At 33.8% G+C, this 21,452-nt stretch overlaps 3 protein-coding genes across 4 annotated transcripts; 1 reads left to right on the top strand and 2 right to left on the bottom strand.

Moving 5' to 3' along the window:
- The first annotated feature begins 793 nt into the window (after nucleotides 1-793).
- On the top strand, nucleotides 794-3,526 carry LOC131632143 (annexin D2-like). Its single transcript, XM_058902922.1, has 5 exons — nucleotides 794-951; nucleotides 1,730-1,875; nucleotides 2,077-2,295; nucleotides 2,405-2,617; nucleotides 3,003-3,526. The coding sequence occupies exons 1-5, from the start codon at nucleotides 876-878 to the stop codon at nucleotides 3,294-3,296; spliced, it is 948 nt and encodes a 315-aa protein (XP_058758905.1). The 5' UTR covers nucleotides 794-875; the 3' UTR covers nucleotides 3,297-3,526.
- Nucleotides 3,527-3,902: 376 nt separating this feature from the next.
- Nucleotides 3,903-6,692, bottom strand: LOC131632142 (uncharacterized). 2 transcript variants are annotated; one of them, XM_058902921.1, is made up of 6 exons: nucleotides 6,355-6,692; nucleotides 6,179-6,252; nucleotides 5,374-5,572; nucleotides 5,002-5,244; nucleotides 4,415-4,640; nucleotides 3,903-4,339 (listed from the first exon to the last, which is right to left on the bottom strand). In XM_058902921.1, exons 1-6 carry the CDS (start codon nucleotides 6,454-6,456, stop codon nucleotides 4,068-4,070), a joined length of 1,116 nt encoding a protein of 371 aa, XP_058758904.1. In that variant the 5' UTR covers nucleotides 6,457-6,692; the 3' UTR covers nucleotides 3,903-4,067. The 2 variants fall into 2 exon arrangements, with proteins under 2 accessions (XP_058758904.1, XP_058758903.1); XM_058902920.1 differs by having other exon boundaries at nucleotides 3,903-4,640.
- A 6,961-nt stretch (nucleotides 6,693-13,653) lies between these two features.
- Nucleotides 13,654-18,052, bottom strand: LOC131632099 (uncharacterized). Its single transcript, XM_058902867.1, has 4 exons — nucleotides 17,676-18,052; nucleotides 16,137-17,205; nucleotides 14,505-15,363; nucleotides 13,654-14,072 (listed from the first exon to the last, which is right to left on the bottom strand). The coding sequence occupies exons 2-3, from the start codon at nucleotides 17,103-17,105 to the stop codon at nucleotides 14,524-14,526; spliced, it is 1,809 nt and encodes a 602-aa protein (XP_058758850.1). The 5' UTR covers nucleotides 17,106-17,205; nucleotides 17,676-18,052; the 3' UTR covers nucleotides 13,654-14,072; nucleotides 14,505-14,523.
- Nucleotides 18,053-21,452: the final 3,400 nt, after the last annotated feature.

Below are 21,452 nucleotides of genomic sequence, written 5' to 3'. Positions count from 1 at the left end.
AGGTATTGTTTACAAAATTATTTGAATCAATAGTAATTTTTCTCTCATATATAAAAATAACATCGTTTAAAAAAATTAGAAAAATAATTTGAAAATTTAAAAAAAAATCCATAAGTTGTTATTGATTATCATCTTCAGTATCATGGTACTAATGTATTTATAGCTCCCTAGGGATTTTGAATTGAGTGAGCCAAGTCTACCTAGAATATAGAAACCTTCACATGAATGAGTGATTGATACCCAAAAATCTAGAAGAAGATGTACTTTACCTCCACGACTTTCTAAGTACCAATTGTTGACCCAGTATGTGACTCACCCACAATCAAATTTTATGGACGGAGAAATGAGAAGTTTGTGCAATGCATCCAAACAAACAATTGAACCAAAGGAATGACGCTCATACTAATAAAGAGATGACTCAAGAAGGACAAAGTATATGTCTCTCGCCCTCGCCCCAAAGTCTCTCTCAATTATACCAGTACACTTATCACATTCACAAAAACAAACAAAAAAAATCTATTTGTCATTTTTAATGTTTTATACAACTTTGATTTTTAATTTTTCAATAAATTTTAAGTAATTTATTTCATAATGAGCAATAGATAACATGAAATAAAAAATAGTTAATAAACATTATTTAAAAATATAAAAATAGTAAAATTTATTGATGGTTTGTTATTGTAAAAAGTAAAAAGTAAAAAGTAAAAAAGGAAAGCAGGAGTAAATGGTTTTTTTCTTGCCTTAAAAAGTGAATAATGATTAATGAAGACCCGTAATCATCGGCATGTCCTTGTATAAATTGAGCTTCCATTTTCTTTTCAGTTGTCAACGGCACATTCTTCACACAGATCCATCCTGAAACCAACACATTGACAATGACGACATTGAAGATCCCCTCAAACGTTCCTCATCCATCAGAAGACAGTGAACAATTGCGCGGTGCTTTTCAAGGTCAACACCATCACCGATTCAAATTTTTTTATTTCATTCATGTTTATTTCATCATCAATCTGTTCAGTTTTTTTGGATCTATGTTATTTGAACTTTTCATTTTTGGCGCGATCGTGATCTGGTTATGCGGATTTCATCACATGTTTTGCTTATAGCTCACAACTGTTAATTAGATCACGGATTAATTTGTTGTACGTATGCATTACACTTTTGTTGATGATCACTAATTTTTTTATTTTTTATTGCTTTTGCGTGTGTTTCGAAAGAGATTTGAATATCCTGTTCAGGATCTTGATTTGCTTTTTTCTAGGATAGTATCTAACATTTTTTTTTCCATTTAAGATCTTAAAGGAATGGTTTCTTGCAAATGCATTTTAATTTGAGATGGCATCAATGCACTAAAATGTGTGATCGATGTGATTTTGAATTTATTGTGTATGTTCAATCTCAGTTTAATGATCGTTGTATATCGCAATCATAATATATAGTATGATAGGCTCTAAAATAAGAACACGGAATAAAACTGGAAAAATTGAGTAGTGTAGATTCTAAGCGAAGAAGAGGGAGAAGATAGAAACTAACTACTAAAATCAAGATATTTTTCTTTGTTGATTTGATTACCTTCAAATGTCTTAATGAGCTTATATATAATAATACTAAGAAGAAATTGAAAGTGTGAATAATCAAGCAGTGGTCAAATAAGTGAATATACTTTTGTATGGCACTAGGACTTTTTATACGTGTCCGTCATGTTTTTGTTACTGTGACATTCTTGCAGGATGGGGAACGAATGAAGGCTTGATAATATCTATCCTGACTCATAGAAATGCAGCCCAGCGTAAGGCAATTCGTGAAACTTATGCTCAAACACATGGAGAAGATCTTCTTAAAGATTTAGACAAAGAGCTTTCAAGTGATTTTGAGGTCAGTTAAATTTTTTTTTTATCTCTACCTTCTTTATGTGAATCTCGGTTCGACACATATTTCCTTTTCATTATCTGTTTTAGACTGTGGAATTTTATACTGTACTTAATTTCAGGATTTTGTATAGATAACCTTGGCTAAGGGACATATGAAGTTATATTCATGAATCATGTCTAATGTTTGATGTTTTGAATATGACAGAAAGCTGTGCTGCTGTGGACCTTGGATCCTGCTGAGCGTGATGCCTTTTTAGCTAACAACGCAACTAAAATGCTGACTTCAAGCAACGCTATCATCATGGAAATTGCTTCCACGAGATCTCCACTCGAACTCCTTAAGGCAAAGCAAGCATACCAAGCCCGTTTCAAGAAGTCTCTTGAAGAAGATGTTGCCTATCATACTTCTGGTGACATCCGCAAGGTTAAACTTTAAACTAGTTAATTTCATGAATCTTTAAGAATAGTATACACAATATTCTGTTATATCTGGATCTAACATTTTCCCACTATTATCTGATACTTCACAAAAGCTTTTGGTTCCTCTTGTTGGCACATTCCGTTATGACGGGGATGAGGTGAACATGACAGTGGCAAAATCTGAAGCTAAGTTGCTTCATGAGAAGATCGCTGATAAGGCCTACAATCATGAGGACCTGATCAGGATTGTAACAACAAGGAGTAAAGCGCAGTTAAATGCAACTTTGAATCACTATAACAATACTTTTGGCAATGTAATAGACAAGGTATGAATGTTTTGGCAATTTACGAGTTATTTCATTGTTTTCAACATGACACCTACTTTTTTACGAGTATCTGCAGCAGTACTTGCGTAGAGCGCAAATTTTATTTGGCAACTATCACAGCATATAGGCAGATCTAATATAATGTCACAAACTTGCGCGTCTGTAATGTCACAAACTTGCGCGTCTGTAATGTCACTGGACACCTTTAAAAACATGATTTTAATAATCATATTATAGATGAAACAATTAACTACCTTTCAAGGAATTATATTCTGGTTTGTTACTTAAATTTTTTCCAAGGACCTGGTCAAGCTTGTTATAGTTAAGTCATGATAAGATTAATTTGTGGCTTGTAGTAGAACTGACAATAAGCTTCGGGGTGCAGGATCTGGAAAATGATTCTGGAGATGAATATCTGAAATTATTGAGGGCAGCAATTAAGTGCTTGACCTACCCTGAGAAATATTTTGAGGAACTCTTAAGGCTGGCTATAAACAAGACCGGAACTGATGAATGGGCACTAACTAGAGTGGTGACAACTAGAGCTGAGGTTGATTTGCAGCGAATTGCAGAGGAATACCAAAGAAGAAACAGTGTTCCTCTGGATCGTGCAATTGACAATGACACTTCTGGAGACTATCAAAAAATTCTCCTAGCGTTGTTGGGACGTGAGGACTAGAGTTCTTACTCTGTCTAGTAGTCATGAGATGACTGAGTAGGCTATCTACTTCTCCTTCTCCTTCATCATCGGTGTGATTTTTTTAAGTCTGTTCATCAGTGTGATTTTGTTGTGGTCTTGCTTGTGAGATGTATGAGATATCTTGGTGGCTTTGAATAATATGTTTTGAATATGTACTGAAATTCAAAATAGAACTTTGTCTCCTTAAATAAAGATACATCCTTGTCTAATTCTCTCGTTATTAAGGATCACTTATTTATGTTGATTATTTATATTTCTTGCATCCATGAGCCATCCCAATCCCATCCTTCTTAGAACATGAGGCAACTATTAGAAAAACATAACTCAGCAACTATGGAAATTAACTTCCCGATAATATTTTTCATTTAAAGCATAATCTCTTAGAAACGCAGATGTAGTAAATTGGAATCATAAGAAATAAATCTTAACAAATTTTTTATGGTGAGTAAAAATAAATAACTATGGGTGTACATCAAAATGAATAACATCTGCACCCATTATGGTAACACAAACTAGTTACACCGCATCACTATACATTCAATGCCAACAATAAATAAAATCTTAACAAATTTTTATGGTTGTATATTAAACATAAATAACCATTTGCACCCATTATAATAACACAAACTAGTTACACTGCATTAATATAAATGCCAACTATCCAACAATTGATCCTTCCAATCAAAACATGGGAGTTCAGAGGAATTCGTAATACCTATACAGTGAACTGGAGGAACAAGAAAATAAAGTTTAATCCAGGACAATGCTGCTTGTTCCACCAGGGGGTTTGCGGGCACCTAGTATTCGGTCTCTGTTTTCTGCTATTCCATCAGAAAATATGTTGCTTCCTCCACCTGCGTGTCTGCGGGCACCTAGTAAACGGTCTCTGTTTTCTGCCTTTCCGTCAGAAAATATGTTGCTTGCTCCACCAGTGGGTTTGCGGGCACCTAGTATATGATCCCTGTTTTCTGCTTTTCCATCAGAAAATATGTCGCTTCCTCCACCTGCGTGTCTGCGGGCACCTAGTAAGCGGTCTCTGTTTTCTGCTTTTCCATCAGAAAATATGTTGCTTCCTCCACCTGCGTGTCTCCGGGCACCTAGTAAACGGTCTCTGTTTACTGCCTTTCCGTCAGCAAATATGTCATTGCCTTTCATTTCTCTAAGTTTAGCCACCATGCTTAGAGGTTTTTCCGCTGATTCTGGAGTAACATCTCCCTTGAAAATATTATTGCCTGTCAGGTCTGCATACTTCTGGCCATGCATTTTCTTTGAGTTCTTCTGAACTGATTCTTCACTGGGTACATTACTTCGGATACCGGCAGCCTAAAAGCAGAGGTGAAATTAAGGTCAGAAATCAGAATATATTATAAGGAGGATGAAAGAGTACAAGAGGTTTTGTTTTGGTGAGGGAACTAACACTGATATACAATATCTTAATAATCCTGGCCCAAGTAAGTGGCATTCGTCAAGAGCTACAACTGTATTTCTATTACAACCCGTGGGTTATATTATATCTTCATGTTATTATAGGAAAATTAATCTGTATTTAAATTTTTCCTTTCAGGAAAGCATAAGGTGACATTGGGGACCATCAAACTTAAAAATTCATCACAATGAACTACACATATGTTATAAGGGATTGATAAGATGACATGACTGATTTTAATGACAAGAAGACACTTACATTAGATTTTGCAGCAGCCAATGAACGGGGCATAGTTTCACGAGGAGAAGCAAATATATCATTTCCTCCGATCTCCTTGGTCTTGGAACTTGACATCAGTTTCTTGCTATTTGTGCCCGGTTCATTTTGAGATGTTCCGCCAAGTTCACGCTGCTTTGCTGCCCCAGTTAAAGAGGCTGGCTTCTCAGGAGAAATGCTTTCTTCAGCGTTGAGTAATATCTTACTAATTCCATCCATTGCTTGCTAAGATGCAATTGCAGGGAATAAAACATGTATACAGTTATCACGTTGTAGTTGATATTTGTGAAACACTCACATTTATCCTGTCAAATCTCAAATTTTCTTTCAAAACAAGGCAATCATTTAGTATACCTGATATACACGAATGCTTGTTTTGTCTTTAGAGTTGGCACCATTGGCTTCTGATGTGGTATCCTCAGCATTTGCGGAAAATATACCACTGTCTTTAGACTTTGCAGCATTGACTTTAGATGTGGTATTCTCAGCATTTGGCAAAAATATACCATTTCCAGTCGCCTCGTTCACTCTAGAATACCCCGAACTTGGTTTCCTGAATAACACACATGGAAGGATAAGCTTTACAACAACAAAAAGTTACAAAGGACAAAAATTAAAAAAAATCAAAACTTGGGCGACAAACATCAAAATCCACGAAGAAGCTAAAATAACAAAACAAAATGGTAAATAAATCTCATCAAGTGATGTCTAGGTTAGGTGGCTAACACCGTAAAGGAAACAAGCTTCACAAGAAAATTTGATAACTGTAATCTTTGAAACAAAAAGTAACTAAACATCATAATGTAGTTTTAATACAATCATGATTTCAACTCAAAGTAAAAAAATTACAATAGTTTTAACTGTCTGATATTCATACCCCATACTAATATTAGTTAGGGTAAATTGCAACTCCATCTCCAGTTTACAAATGTTTCAAGCCAATTGTTCATCATAACATCAGAACAAACTCAAATAAATAACCTAATTTAAACAGATCCGTGTAGCAACAAACAAACAAACAAACAAAAAATCAAAATCATACATCAGCCAAAGAAACGCAATCGGATCACAATTCCGATCAATAACAAACAAAATAACACAACCAGATCTGAATTCACATTTCAACATTTCAACAATTCACAAAACAAAAACAAATTACCACTTGGCTAAATTATGTTCTTCATTCTCGGTGAGTTTTTTGCCATGAAGAACATCACCGATGTCACGTGAAGGCTGTGAATACAAAACGAACAAACAAACAAACCTGATTATAAACAGAATCCAAATAATTTTCACAAAAAAAAAAATGAAAATGTTGAGTAGAAATGGTGTAACCTGGTGAGGACGGTGGCCGGTGAAAGCGGTCGGTGAAGAGTTTTCCGGCCACGTGAGGATACCGGTGGTACAGGTGCGAGAGTTTCTGGTAGGTTTCTGCATTGTGTATTTGGTTGAGCGAGAAAATGTGAAAATGGTGAGCGTTTAATGGTGTGTGAGAGTGGAAGGTGAGAGGGTAACGTTAATCACCCGATTTGAAATTGCGTTTTAACGATAATCAACTATAAACAATAAAATAATCTTCAAGTTTTTTTGGAAAAATAGAAAGAAGTTGCTAACAACTATAAACCCTGGAAGAGAAGAGTTTCTGAAAAATAGAAAGAAAAACAAAAGTCTGGAAAGGATTAATAATAATATTTAGTTTTGCCAACTGGAAAATGAATATTGGCTGTCAAGTATATGTGGTCTATAAGTGTCATTTCAATACAATACTTATTATGACAGCAGATAAAGCGGCAAAATTAATTTTTGTTTTTTTAAAGAAAATAAGAAATACAGTGATGAGGTTATTACAAGAGAAAAAAATCTCAATTCACCCCTTGAAATTTTTAGACACTTCATAAAATTTTATTTATATCTTGTGTTTTTGTAGATGAACATCTAAAAACACCTTTTTTTTTTGATAAAATTTGATTTTTTTTTGAGATCCATTACGAAAATATTTTAGACCAGTGAATGTTAAGAAAACTTCAAATTAATTATGTTTAGGAATTATATATAAGTATCTGATATAGTTTGAATCAGCATGATCACTCACTCATTATTACATTTCTTCAACACTCACTTCTACACAATCTAAAAATCATACATCATCAATATTATTTTTCACTCCAAAACACAAACTTTTTAGTGCAACAAATCAAATGGAGCAAGAGAAGACTGAATTTCAGGTAAATCATCTATGTCCATTGCATTACTCACATTATGCATCAATTTTCTGTCAAAAAAAGTAACTTTGCTTCTGTAGGTATATTTACGAAACGTGTTGAAGATGAACACGTTCCGGAGGTGCATCTACGGAACGTGTATGTGCTGTTTTTTCCTGCAGTATTGTGATTTTGTGTTATTTGTGTTATTATTTACAAATAGGTATGGTGCACCCCGATAATATCTCAAAAGAATTAGTTCATTTAGTCGATGTTTCTCTAAATGTTGAAGGGGTAGTCGTAAATGCGGTAGGTGTCAGCGGTGACTTTAATAACAAGCAAGAGTTTGATGATTGTGAAAGCATGCTCACATGGATTCGTAGGATTGCAACTAACATTGGTTTTGGTGTGGTAATAGGAAGATCAGATAATGGTACGACAAGAAGAAACGCTTTCGTAACAATGTTGTGCGAAAGAAGCGGGAAATACCATACTCAACTAAAGAAGTTTAAAAGAGACGACACGGGTACTAGAAAATGCGAGTGTCCATTCAAAATTCGTGGTTATATGTTGGCTAGCAAGAAGTGAAAATTTAGTGTTATTTGTGGGTTACATAACCATGATTTATGCTCAAAGTTACAAGGTCATCCTAGTGTATGTCGGCTCAAACCGGAAGAGAAGGCATGTATTAGTGACATGTCCTTGAATCTTGTCAAACCGAAAAATAAACTTGCCACATTGAAACGGAAGGAACCCGACAACGTATCAAATATAAGGCAAGTGTATAACATTCGGTACCGGAATAATAAGGCGAATAAGGGAGATAGAAGTGAGATGCAACAATTGTTCAAATTGTTGGATGATAACAAATACGTGTTCTGGTACCAAACTTCTGACGATGGAGTTACAATCCAAGATATTTTTTAGACTCATATGGATTCGATAAATTTGTTCAACATGTTTTCGACATTGCTCATTCTCGATTCTACCTACAAGGCCAACAAGTATAGTCTTCCGTTATTTGAGATGGTCGGTGTTACATCCACCGAGAAGACATGCACAGTTGGTTTTTCTTTTTTGGAGTGCGAAAAAAGAATAATTTTACATGAGCATTAGAGGTGTGTCGGTCATTTTTGAAAGAACAAGTCGAGATGCCTGAGGCAATTGTTACGGACTGCAATACCGCGTTGATGAATGCGGTGGCAAAGGTATTTTCTTCTTCTAACACATTACTTTGGCGATATCACATAATATGTAATGTGAGAAGTAAGGTTAAACCCGCGGTAGGGACGAAACAAGTAGAGACCGAAGGTGGAAAATCAGTGAAGCCCGGTGTGATTGTTGAACAAATAATGGATGCATGGAGTCGTATTGTAAATTCTTCGACCAACGAATTATATGCCGATTCCGTCATTCAATTTTGGATTGTGTGTGAAAAATATCCTGATTTATTGAAATATGTTGAAAGCACCATTTATGATGAGGTGAAGGAGAAGGTTGTTTGTGCATGGACTGATAATGTCCGACATCTTGAGAATACAACCACCAACAGAGTTGAGTCGGCACATGTTAGTTTAAAAAATTGATTGATTAATAACAATAGTGACTTGTGTTGAGATTGAGATTCCGTAAATCTTATTATTAAAAACCTTAATTTTTGTGTGGTAATAATTATGTCAGAGCTTTGTGGTAGTAGGATATTCAAAGAACGAAAGTTCTTATAATTTTTGTTGAGCTGTTATGAACTTAGACAAGATAATTTAAACAATTTTTATTTATTTTACGATGTCCACATTTTTCTTTTTTTTCTTTTGATTTTTATTTGCTTTTGTATGAATATTTTTTATGGGATTTTCTTCTTTTTATCTTATTTTTGGTGGGCCTCTAAAAAAACTTTTGTTGCTTTTTTATTGTCTGTTTTTCCCGAACTCATCCAAAGAAAAGAAGTATCAAATGTTTTTTATCACTAACTTATTAGGACCTAGAAATTTTTATTTTAAGGGCACAAATGGTCAACTAGTGGAAAACTCTTTTAGAACTCTAAATAATATACTTCTAAAGTGTATTTCCATTTTTATGGTATCATACAAGTAGAAATTAGTCTTGATATCAGTTTTAGGTCTTGTATAATTTACTTAAAACAAAGAGAAAAGATATATAAATTTATCATTTTAGAAATTGCATATTCTTGTTCGAAACTCGTGTTTTTGTAGTTGTATTGCAAAGAGTATTTCTATTAAAAAGTCACAACAAAATATAGGTTAAAACATTATCTAAAAAATAATGCATCATCTATATAATCTAGGGTTAAATATGTTTTTAGTCTTTATAAATATGACAACCTTCAATTTTAGTCCTGATAAAAATTTTCTTCAAACAATGGTCCTCGCAATATTTTCTATCTCTATTTATGGTCCCTGCCGTTAGATTCTACTAACGGAGGCTTATGTGGTACGCCATATGTCACGTCACATCAACACTGAAGAAAAAGATACTGATTGCGGGGGTTTTAAACCCCCTTTAAATAACTTAAAAAACAATAAATTTTCACAAGTAATTAATCATATTTGGTAGGGAAATCTTTGCTACCCTCATTTTTTACAACATTAAACCTACAAACCTTGATCTCAATTCTCTTTGCATCTTTTCCTTTCCCATATTTGCGTTATTAATCAAACTATGTTTCTACAAAATGCAACCATCACAAATAAACACCCTCACCACATTCACCTTAGCAAGTTAAACCATATCTCTTGTTTAATTTTCTTGAACACATAAATTGAAGTCTCAATGTTTTATGGAATCCTTGCAGCAAAGTGGGTCGTCCACCAACAAGGAAACCCCCTTTAAATAACTGGAGAAAAAAACTCTAACAAACAATTAATCAAACAGATGATAGGCATCATTTTTATAGCTCATTCTTCCTAAAGGTAAGAGCAAAACTGAATAAATGTATTTGTTAATGCATATAGAACATAACTAAACAAGTGTGTACTAAGACAGAGGGTATTATATTAACATTATACTATTAAAACGCTTCTTGAATATTTACTCAACTTGGTGATGTGTACTTATATAACTAATAAGAAAAGAACTTGGACTTCATCTTAGATTTAGAACTGCAACCTTGAGGTCCTATATGACTATAACTTTTGGAAATTCAAACAATTACGTTCAAAAATAGGATTATGTTGCCTCATAAAATCATAATTTCAAAAGATAACATTAAAAACAAAACAAGAAACATAGATTGTCATTAAAAACAAAACAAAAACACTGTTTCATAACTAATTTAGTTCAAAGGGGATATGAAGTAGTTATCGCTTCTAAAACCATAATAAGCATGGTGATTGTGACAATTTGCATTCCTGGAAAGGATGGAAAATATTCAAACAATTTATTCCATACAAAAGTGACAGTAGATAGTAGTACAATTTAAATATGAACAGGAAGCTCTTTCCGAACATCAATTTTACAAGATCAAATTGTTTTTAGAGCTCTATTTAGTCAATGACCTTTGATATGGCTTGACCTTAGATTAGAAGTGACCAATTAATAAATGGAAAATGCTTCAGACTAACTGAGGAAATGGAAAATTCTTCTTTTTTTGGACAGTAAATGACTGTTTTGCTTTATGCACACACACAGGATGTTGTTATAGGTTTACTAGTTCCTTAGTTAGCTTATGTATACCTTTCATAATCTTTTTTAGTTAGCATAATCCATCTTACATAATATTGCATTTATTTCCCAATGACAATTTAGCTAGTGTTTTAATTGCTCGCTCACCTATTTTATCGGCTAGGTTATCCTGTTTCAGCTTTGATTGCATAGTTGTTCTTTTCTTTTGTAATTCTTAGTATTTTCAATTTCATATGCATAATTTCTGAGACAAATAACTTTGAGATGATTAAATTTCAGAGGTTTAAGGGCATGAGATTGTTGATTGCAGTTCTAAAAATCATCATGAATGAGGGATAGAAATGATTTGCCTACTAACTGTTTGATTATTTACTGGTGAAAAATTATTGTTTTTTCAATTATTTAAAGGGGGTTTCAAACCCCCACAATCTATCTCTTTTTTCGTAGAGTTGACTTTAATTGACGTGGCGTGACACATGGTGTGCCACATCATCTTCTGTTAGACTAAATAGACGGCGGGGACCAAAAGTATGGATGAAAAACTTTATGAGGACCATTATTTGAAGAAATTTTTTTGAAAGACTAAAAACGAAAATCGCAATATTTAGAAGGACCACAAACATATTTAATCCTATAATCTATATTATTTGTATGTACAAAAAGTTAAAAAAAAACATGTTCAAGACGTCAATGATATATAGATTGATTCTAAGCATGGGTAGAAGTAGGAGAAGAGTGACAATTTTTATTAAAAAAAATTAACTAAACAGAATTTTTTTTATATATAATTTCATGTATTAGAAAGAAAAGGAGAGCAAGGGGGAGGCCAATCCCACTGGCAAGCCCAAAGAAAGAAAACACAAAGAACTAAGAACGGAAAGTTTGGCATCCCTAATTTGTTAAGCATAAGATCTTTTCTGATAATCATAGGAGCGATGTTTCACTAATTGAATTCTATGATGGAAAGCCCCATGTTTATAGGAGTGTCAGTACGAGTATTTTCTTCTCTAAAGATATGAGAGATCGTTAAATCCATATTTTTTGTGATGGCCATGCAGTTGTACCATCTATTAAAGATGCTCTAAGAAACAATGTTGTGATTTTTTAAAGCCAAAATAGTCACCCTAGAGTTGGACTCAATCTAGAGGTAGTTCCAATTCTTAATGATGGCTTGCTCAATGGCCATAATGATTCCCACGAGTTCTGCGAAAAAAGAGTTTTGAATATCTATGTTTGCAGCAAAAAAAACAATGCAGCCCACATTGTCTTTGAAAATACCAACACAAGAGGATGATCTAGGATTCCCCGATGCAGAGCCATCTGGGTTGCATTTTATCCAATTGAGCAATGGCGGGAACCAAATAACCCGAATCTAAGGAGCTTTTGGAGGATGTATATGCACGTGAAAGACTTTGAAAATAGTGAAGACAATCATAAAAGGTCTAGTTGACGAAGGAGTTTGATTTCCTGATGGATACTGAAGCAATGATATTAATAACAACATTGTGTGTGTGTGTGTGTGTGTGTGTGTGAGAGAGAGGGAGAGAGAGAGAGAGAGAGAGAGAGAGAGAGAGAGAGAGAGAAAGAGATGACTCTTCTTAAATCTTGTTTGGTTCTTGCAATGCTAGATTTTCATATAGGTTGATATTATAGTTGTTGTTAAATCTTGTCTGGTTCTTGCAATGCTAGATTTTCATATAGGTTGATATTATAGTTGCAGCTATGACCAAGGCACATTGAAGACTCCAGCTTTTATTTTTCAAATATTCAAGGAGGAGGTGGTTCTTGCAATGCTAGATTTTCATATAGGTTGATATTATAGTTGCAGCTATGACCAAGGCACATTGAAGACTCCAGTTTTTTTTTTTTCAAATATTCAAGAGGAGGTGAAAGATTTGAAATCGTCTTCCTCCTGAGACGATTAGTCCTTAAACAAGAGATAGACTTTGATGTCACTAGTTGGACGTGAGACTTCATAGACAAGAGGGAGGGTGAATTATGTGGCTTAGAAAAACTTTGGTTTTGAAAACTTTTGGCAAATTAAATCAAAGGTTAAAAACATTTTTAAAAGACTAACCAGCAGAAAGTAATATAATTAAGGGAAGAAAGAGAAGAACACAGATATTTATAGAAATTCTGTCAAATCAAAAGGACATACTCCTTTCCCCAAGACTTGGTCTTGAGAATTTCTAGTAATACTTGAGAACTTTTAATAAAAAAGACTCACAAACTCTCTTATACAAAGAAATGATGATGGACCTTCAACCAAGTAATTTCGCCCTGCAAATAACCTCTTTCTAATTTTTCAGTCTAATCTATATAACCTACAGTGTCCTCTTCCTTTTATTTACACCCAAGTAACCACTCAATAATTGTTAATGCATAAAGAAACGGCTGCATTCAGTTTTGATTTCTAGTAATTCTTAAGATCTAACACATTCCTAAAAACAATCTAACTATTGGTGCCTAATAATTCTTAAGGTCTAACACATTCCTAAAAATAATCCTGACTTAAACTATTCTAATACTACAATTACTATGGCAAAAAAAAGTCATGGTATAAACATTTTGCCACCCTCTCTATCTGTTCAGTCTACTCAATAGACTTGGAAAAAAAGATGAAAGCAACCAGTTAATTGCAATTCGGTCCTTTCGGTTTTGGGACAGATTCATATTTCAAATCCGATTATGCCCATAGTAAACCATAAAAGAGCAGGAAAAGTGAACCGTGGTTAAATCAGTTTAAGTGGAACTTGTTTTTTTTTCCAACCCGAAATATAACAATCACAAATAAGACATGTACAAAAATGGTAACTAATCAAAATAAATAATTCAAGATAATTTAAGCACAAGGCTTATATACACAAACCGCACAAAAAAATAAAAATAAAAAAACCGAAACTCCACATCCTCTAAATGACATGTAGTTCTCCAAACTTACAATCTGCAATTTTTTACACTTGACAGAAATATGGGGAGACCAAACATGGAATATGGAAAGCTTCATATAAATTAAATCTCAACCACAAACACGAAGTCCAAAAACTGTAGTCGTCACTTTCAACTCATCACTTGCAATAAATGACTCAAGACATTTTTTCTTTTAATCCTGCAGAATGTAGAGTTGGAACAGTCACAGGAGCCAACTCTGCTTTATTCATGCATGAGGTTCTTCTTCTACAAGTTACACAATGCGTACATGCTTTATGCCTGGAGGAAGTTTCCAACAAACGCATTATTTTATTACACCATTTTGCAAGTAAAATGAATAACAAAATATGCATCTTAACGGAAATATACATAATGTTACTTTTCTTTTTTTGAATATATTTTTTGTACAGCCTTTTATATCGAATAAATTCCCTTGGTTTGAAGAGAAGTATAAATCAGCTTGACTACCAAATACAGGGCAATGTGCTTAACGATATTTAATGGCTTTATAAGCCAAGCCGCAAACAGCATCGAACATGGCTAATAACACAAACATTTGGCTGATGATCAAAGTTAAGAAAAGGTAGCTGGGTGATGCTACAGAAAAGAAAAGGTTGCAATTGGCAAGTAAAAATGTAAAACAACAGTATTATGCCTTTTATTGATTATTGATAAAAGGCATTTCTGCAAGAAACTATTTATTGAACATACCTTTTATTGTAGGTTTGTCTTAATCTTTCCTTTCATCATCGTTATTCCAATCACCATCGTCATCATCGCCAATTCCATCATTTCCCATATCACTTTCACTAGCTGTCTCCCACTCAGAGTCATCAGTCTCTGGGCCATATATATCACCACCATCGCCCTGATTATGAACGCCGCCATGCTTAATAGCTGCCTCTCTAAATAACCAAGCTGCACGCATCTGCTTTTTAACTAATCGCTCGGCATAATCCGGAACTTTATTTTGTCTCAGCGAGAGATCAGGATCATTTGACTGGGAGCACTCGTTTATAAATAGAATTGCGTCCAATAAACTTTCTTTTGCTAACCCTAGCATGTCATAAGCTTGTGCTCGCCTCCAAAGACTTTTGGCATGACGGTTGACAGGTCTATGGAGACATAATGCACGGGTAGCATCACTTATGGCAGCCAAAGGCTGTTGCAGCAAAAGATAACATTGAGCACGATTACTATAGAGAACAACTCTCTCCTTCTTGGATCTCATTGGACACAGCGCCAATGCTTCTGAGTACTTTGATGCAGCACCAGAAATATTTCCGGACGAGAACAGGGAATTTCCTTCAAGCTTGACAACCAGTGCTGCAGCCTGCTTAATATGTAGATCTTCCTTGGGCATATTCTTTTCCCATTTTAATCTCTGCTTCGAACTTAATAGATCCTCTATCTGCTCTTTAGTGCGACTACTAATTGAGCTTCTTCCTGATCCTTGTGACTCAACGCAATCTTGAAGAACATTGACGATAGAATCACCAAGCTTTTTATGATCACCTAGAGTTGTAATCTCCGCAAGGTCTACTAATGCAGGCACTACTTTATCAATCACCTACATAATATAAGCCAGGGCCTTGAATCAAACAGAAAAATTCACAATACCCAGTTCAAGTAAACTCAACAGCCTACAGTTATTGGTGCTCGGTTAAACGAAAGCAATGAACTAATAAGGAGGAATTGAAAATTCATGAGCCCAAACATGCAATGGAAAACCTAACATGAATCCAAACTGAGTTGTCAATAAGTGTCATCAAACAGTGGCTATTGCATATAGCAGAATTTAAACAAATTGTTATTGTCCTGCAATAAGCACAAACCGGGTATTTTTTGCTATCTATGATTGACAGCACTTTTATCAATTGCCGCAGTCATAATTAAGCTTAAGCAGACTAAATGAAAATTCATCTACATGCAGCTGCGTCTTTAAATGTTCAATTGAAATTAAAAATAAACAAAATTAATTCGATAAAACATTTGCATCTTTCTTTCTCCTTAGCACACTGCCATTCTAGTCTTCACTCTTCAGACAGAAGAAATAGAAATATGTCACCAGTAGTTTGATATATCTCAAAGGGTCAAAGAGAAGGTTCATGCCTAATTGAAGACCTAGAGAGTGACATAACAGTTCCTAATCCTATTTTCATTTCCTTAATGAATTAAAGTTAGTTTTAAAGCATAGGAATTAACTTCCATTCACATGCTTATCCAATCATTCATGCCTAGACAATCAGTAGAGTTCCTTAGTGATCATAATGAACACATTGGATAAGAAGGTTAGGCAAAGTAATAGAACCTGGAGCTAATGCAAAGTTTCAAAGATTTTACCTTGTGACATGTATTCGGATCTTGAAGCAACCATAGAAGACAATCAATAGCCATATACTGCCAATCATCTGAAGACCGGGCAATATTACACAATGCTTCGATAATTCCAGGGCAATTGGCAACAGGTCCCCTACCAAGCTTTTGATGACAAATTGTTCTTAATAAGCCAATACCAGCCGGTGAATTTTCATTAACAAGCCCACCCCACATGCCGGGTAGTTTTGTTAGAAATTCTTGCTTGCATATGGTAGGAAGAAATTCTGGTTTAAAAGCGAAGCAATTAATGAGCTGAAGGGACCAACATTGCAACTGGCTAGCCCATTCCTCAGCCTTCCTAGACTCCATTTCAACACCACCCATGCCACGTGTAAGCAGATCACAATGATAACTTAGCCTTCTATCAACATATTGGTAAAAGTGTGAATAGACTATTTCCAACGAACTCATCGCTAATTGGATGGAAAGCTCAAGAATTTCACCATGACTTGCCACAGTAGGAAAAGTGCTGGCATATGTAGCTAAATGTCCCAAAGCTCTAACCGCCACCCTCTGCTCAACCCAAGTCAACCTACCTCTTAGAAGCTCAACTAAAGGAGGAATAACACCAGCATGCACAGCACTTTCAGCAAATTCCTCCATATTCATCGTGTACGAACCAATGATATGAGCTGCATAATAAGGAATGTATATATTCTGGTCATGAGAAAGCCAGCGTCGATTCTTCAGCCCTTTCCATATGAGAGCAGACATGCATTCAAATATTCCCAGCTCAATGAATTCAGGGTCATTCGGATGCGCCATTGCCGTATTCCAAAGACCACTGATAGGAAGAACCTGACCATCGTCATCTTGACACGGGAGCTCTCTGAAGAACTTCAGTACACTTGCTCTGCGTTTGCTCGGATTCGCTTCCTTCATGACACAAAAGAAGCATCCCGGGTACGGACAGTCCGATGAAACTTTATCCATGATTGATAAATTATAACAGCAGTCTCACAGATCAACAAGTCAATTCACACTACGGCCTCCAATTCACACTCCGGCCTCGAGCAAAGAAACCACTTCAAAACTGAACATATGAAATATATTGGATTAGTATTAACTGGAAACTGAAAGAGGACAAACACACACATCATCAAACGTTTAATATTATTTTAATTAATTAAATTATTATCAAACCTCAGAATTTGCATTTTAATTTTCCATCTAAAACAGAAAATGTAAGAAATAGTTGCCGAAAGAAAATTGAAAATCTAACGAATATTCTCGCACATGAAGTCAAACCATGAAATAGAGGATCACAATTCTAGGGTACTAGCTATAAATAAGTCAGAACAAAAAATTCTCACGTTTAGTCAATTCAAGTAAACAGCTTTTTTTTTTAAAAACAATTATTTTTGTTTTTGAATAATCAATTCTGCAGTAAGCAACCAGACCCACTTCTCCAATATTCACAATCGATTCAACCAAAATAAAAGTGATTCCTAGATTGCCCTCATTGCTCAACGGTACAATTACCTTAAGAAGTAGAATAATTACCTCTGAAAAAGTGGGAGAGATTCAACGGTGGGAAGAGGGAAATTGCATGGAGAGTGAAGCTAGCGAGTGTAACACTGAAGCGAAATTAATGGCGGAGATCGTGTGAATGTCGAAGACAGATCCAAGTTGGTAATTTTATAGTCAATTTTGGATATTTTTGGCGATATTTTTGGTCTATGTGTCTCTGTCACGCTTTTCTGGTATCATGGTGGATTTTGATTAGGTTAAGATTTCAGAGAGGGATGGGGAAAGAGAAGAGAAGACAACGGGAAGTGGAAACAGAGGATGGGGTTTACTACCCGACAAGACACTTTACTGTTCCGGTTAAATATTTCCATAATTGATTTTTTATTTTTGGGAAAAACTTTCTTTACATAGAAACTAAATTATAAGCAAGATTGATATGGTCATTAGTTTTAGATTTTGATACATTTTTATTTTTAGGAAAAATTAGATTAGTTTCTTTCTATAGAGATTAAAGATTTTGATTTTGATTTATTTATTTCTAAAAAGAGCTAATTTATTTACCTAAACGATTTTAAGGTTAGACAAATTTGTCCTTAATATAAAGGTTTTTAGCTGATATTCGACAAAAGAATCATACTCACGAGTTTTTAGCCTATATTTGACCGACTTTCATGTTTTAAAACCTAGTCAAGAACATAATTTACCTTGGTAATTGATTATGGACTAACCTCATCCAACTGAGTACTTAAGGCAACAAGATTTTTGGAAGACCAAGTCATACAATGAAGATCATAAGGTTAGGATAATTTTTTTTCTTGATATATGGTTTTAGGTCATAAGATAGTCTAGTGAAAAATGAAAGATTTAAATCATGCTAGTTCTCAGGAGTCTGACTAAATTATTGTTTATGTCACTTTGAGTTGGGGGTGATAGGCCACCTAATGTTGTATCAAAAATCTAATTTGGACAACGTTCTTTAGAAACGATTGGAGTCTAGTCGACTGGAATACAATTAAGTGAAAATAAGTGATCACCTAAATGTGAAGGCATGAACAATATTGTTAGGGTAACGAGCCATTGGCTCCCACAACTCGTACATAATTTAAAATAGAGTCGGGGACCATTAATGAATCGCATATAATAGAAGTTGAAAGACAAAGAGAAAATCCTTTTGGATTGGGAATAAAATCCCGAGATGTTGAGCCATAATTTTCAATATTAACATGAGAAAATGAAGAAAAAATGTCAAATCAAAACTTTCTAAACACCATAATTGTGACAGTGGAAAGAATCAGACGAAGACAAGATTAAAAGTTATACTTTATTAAAAATGATATAAGTGCTTAAGAGAAATTTAGAAAATACAAAATAAGTGTTAATCAAGATAAGCAAGAAGATCAAAGAATAAGATGGCCAAGTGAAAATGCAAGAATTAACTTATGCTATTTACAGAAGAAGTTCACCTATTAATTAGGCTAATTAATCATTTAATTAGTTTAAAAGATCAATATTACCATTAAAGTAGATAAATCTACAAAGATTAATGAGTATTGCTTATTCGTAACTCTAGATAAGATTTACAACTATTACTTTTTTTATAACACGGTAATAATAATTTTCATGCGCAGTAATTTTTTTTTTATCACATCACTTATCAAGTCAAGCTAACGTATAATGCAACATAGAAAAGGTGTTTATGCACATCTAAAAATAATAAAATGTTACTTGAAAATAATAAAAAAACCAAATTTTGGTCACACGAAAACTTCTCATCCGAGTGAAGAATAGAGGGAGTGAAAAACATTTCAATATGTGATATTTTTTATAATAATTAAATAAATTATTATATTATTTAGAAATATTTATTCATGTCAAACTTAAAATAGTAATGACAAATAATTAGTGACATATAATTTGTTAAAGATATAATAGTAATACCAATTATTCACTTAGTATAATAGTAATATTTTTACTTGTATAAATACCTCCCACTGGTTTATGTAAATATACACCATTTTTTCACTTTGAATGATAAATTACCATTCTACTTTCTTCTTCATTTTATCTTAGTTTGATATTATAACTTGATTAGTAACTAATATCATCATATTAGTTTACAAATATTAATTAAGTTAGATCCAAACATCCGGCTTTTCTTAACACGTTATCAGCACGATCGTTTCTATCAGAAGTTTCTACTAAACTAGGTATATATTCTATACTTACCTCTTTAATCTTATTACTATTTTCATCTACTCCTTGTTATAGAAAACTGACAAGTTGTCAAGTGCTCTATAATAAGTCTGACTATTTTTATTATAAATTTTGTGTAGAGGTATAAAACCCCATATACAGTTACTAACTTTTATGTTTAATGGAGGTTTGAGACTCCTAATGCAAATACTAACTTTTATATTTTAGTGGAGGTTTATAATCTCATTTGCAGTTACTAACTTTTATATTTAATGGAAGTCTGAGACTCCTAATGCAAATACTAAATTTTATAATTTAGTGGAGGTCTATAACCTCATTTGTAGACATTAACGTTTATATTCAATGGAAGTCTGAGACTCCATATGCAAATATTCTTTTATATTCAATTGAGGTCTAAAACCCCATACGCATATACTAATTTTTATCATATGTGTTATAGATTATAATTATCTCTAACACTTATAACTACTAGATATTTAACACTTAAAATTTGACTACATATTTTTTTTAGCCCACTTAACCTTTTTCTTTTTCCTTTTCTCCAACGGTCACATAACGACCATTTTTCAAAATTATCTCTATAAATACTTCTTCTTCTATCATAACTTTCACACCATTCTCAAACTATCTATCCATATTTTTCAAATGACTAAATTTCTTATTTTGTTCATCACTCTACTTGTAACTATGTTGTTTGCGGTTAGTATTATCAAGCGTGAAGAATTAGGTAAAGATTTTGTAGCTTTAATCATAATTATCGTCTTACCATTACTGATCTTAGCTTGGTTTGTTAGTAGAGGTTATTGAATAATATGTAGTCATGAATTTTGTAACTGAATAAATTGATATTTTTTTTAGTTTTAAATATTGATTATGTTTATCTGAATTATAGATATAATCATGTCAAATCTTAAGCATCAATTCAAAATTCTAAGCATAACTGGGGACAACTTCATAACCTGGAACAACAATTAAATAAAGTACCTTACATGTGAGGGACTTAACAAAATCCTTAAAGGAGAGAATTCTGGAAAATCGATAGACGACCCAAATGAAATGGAAAAGAGAAAGTCAAAAGTAAACAGAATAATCAAGCATCATCTTGACGATGGATTGCAAACAGAATATTCAAATGCTAAAGATCCCATGATTTTATGGGACAAAATTAAAGCAAGATTTGGATATCAGAAGAAAGTCTTGTTACCCTCATTAATGGATCAGTGGAACAAGTTAAGGTTCCAAGATTATAAAACTGCCATTACATATAATTTTGATATGCACTAGATTATATCACAGCTAGAATTTTGTGGCAAAATTATAACTGAAAAAGATAAGTTGGAAAAAACTTTTTCTACTTTCCATGCATCTCAGGTATTATTGCAACAACAATATAGAATGATGGAATACACTGAGTATTCTGATTTAGTTGCAGCCCTTCTAGTGGCAGAACAAAATAAAGAACTCCTTATAAAAAAAACTACCAAGCATGACCCACAAGAGCAATGCCATATCCTGAAACTAATGCCACGACCTTTAATCATGGGTGTGGTGGCTTTAATCGTCTTAAGAGACGTGGTGGTCATGTTCGTTTTGATG

Source organism: Vicia villosa, unplaced genomic scaffold (assembly GCF_029867415.1).
Source record: "Vicia villosa cultivar HV-30 ecotype Madison, WI unplaced genomic scaffold, Vvil1.0 ctg.000910F_1_1, whole genome shotgun sequence".
Taxonomy (NCBI): domain Eukaryota; kingdom Viridiplantae; phylum Streptophyta; class Magnoliopsida; order Fabales; family Fabaceae; genus Vicia; species Vicia villosa.
The sequence above is the reverse complement of the archived record's forward strand: the minus strand, read 5'-3'. Positions and strand labels throughout refer to the sequence as shown.

Excerpts from the sequence above, each read along its gene's own strand:
- LOC131632099 (XM_058902867.1), bottom strand. The coding sequence starts at position 17,105 with ATGGATAAAGTTTCATCGGACTGTCCGTACCCGGGATGCTTCTTTTGT. Across the intron at positions 15,364-16,136 it reads ATCCGAATACATGTCACAAG|GTGATTGATAAAGTAGTGCC; the intron begins GTAAAATCTTTG and ends TATATTATGTAG.
- LOC131632142 (XM_058902920.1), bottom strand. The coding sequence starts at position 6,456 with ATGCAGAAACCTACCAGAAACTCTCGCACCTGTACCACCGGTATCCTC. Across the intron at positions 6,253-6,354 it reads CCGGCCACCGTCCTCACCAG|CCTTCACGTGACATCGGTGA; the intron begins GTTACACCATTT and ends TTGTATTCACAG. Across the intron at positions 5,573-6,178 it reads GAACATAATTTAGCCAAGTG|GAAACCAAGTTCGGGGTATT; the intron begins GTAATTTGTTTT and ends TGTGTTATTCAG.
- LOC131632143 (XM_058902922.1), top strand. The coding sequence starts at position 876 with ATGACGACATTGAAGATCCCCTCAAACGTTCCTCATCCATCAGAAGAC. Across the intron at positions 952-1,729 it reads ATTGCGCGGTGCTTTTCAAG|GATGGGGAACGAATGAAGGC; the intron begins GTCAACACCATC and ends ACATTCTTGCAG. Across the intron at positions 1,876-2,076 it reads AGCTTTCAAGTGATTTTGAG|AAAGCTGTGCTGCTGTGGAC; the intron begins GTCAGTTAAATT and ends TGAATATGACAG.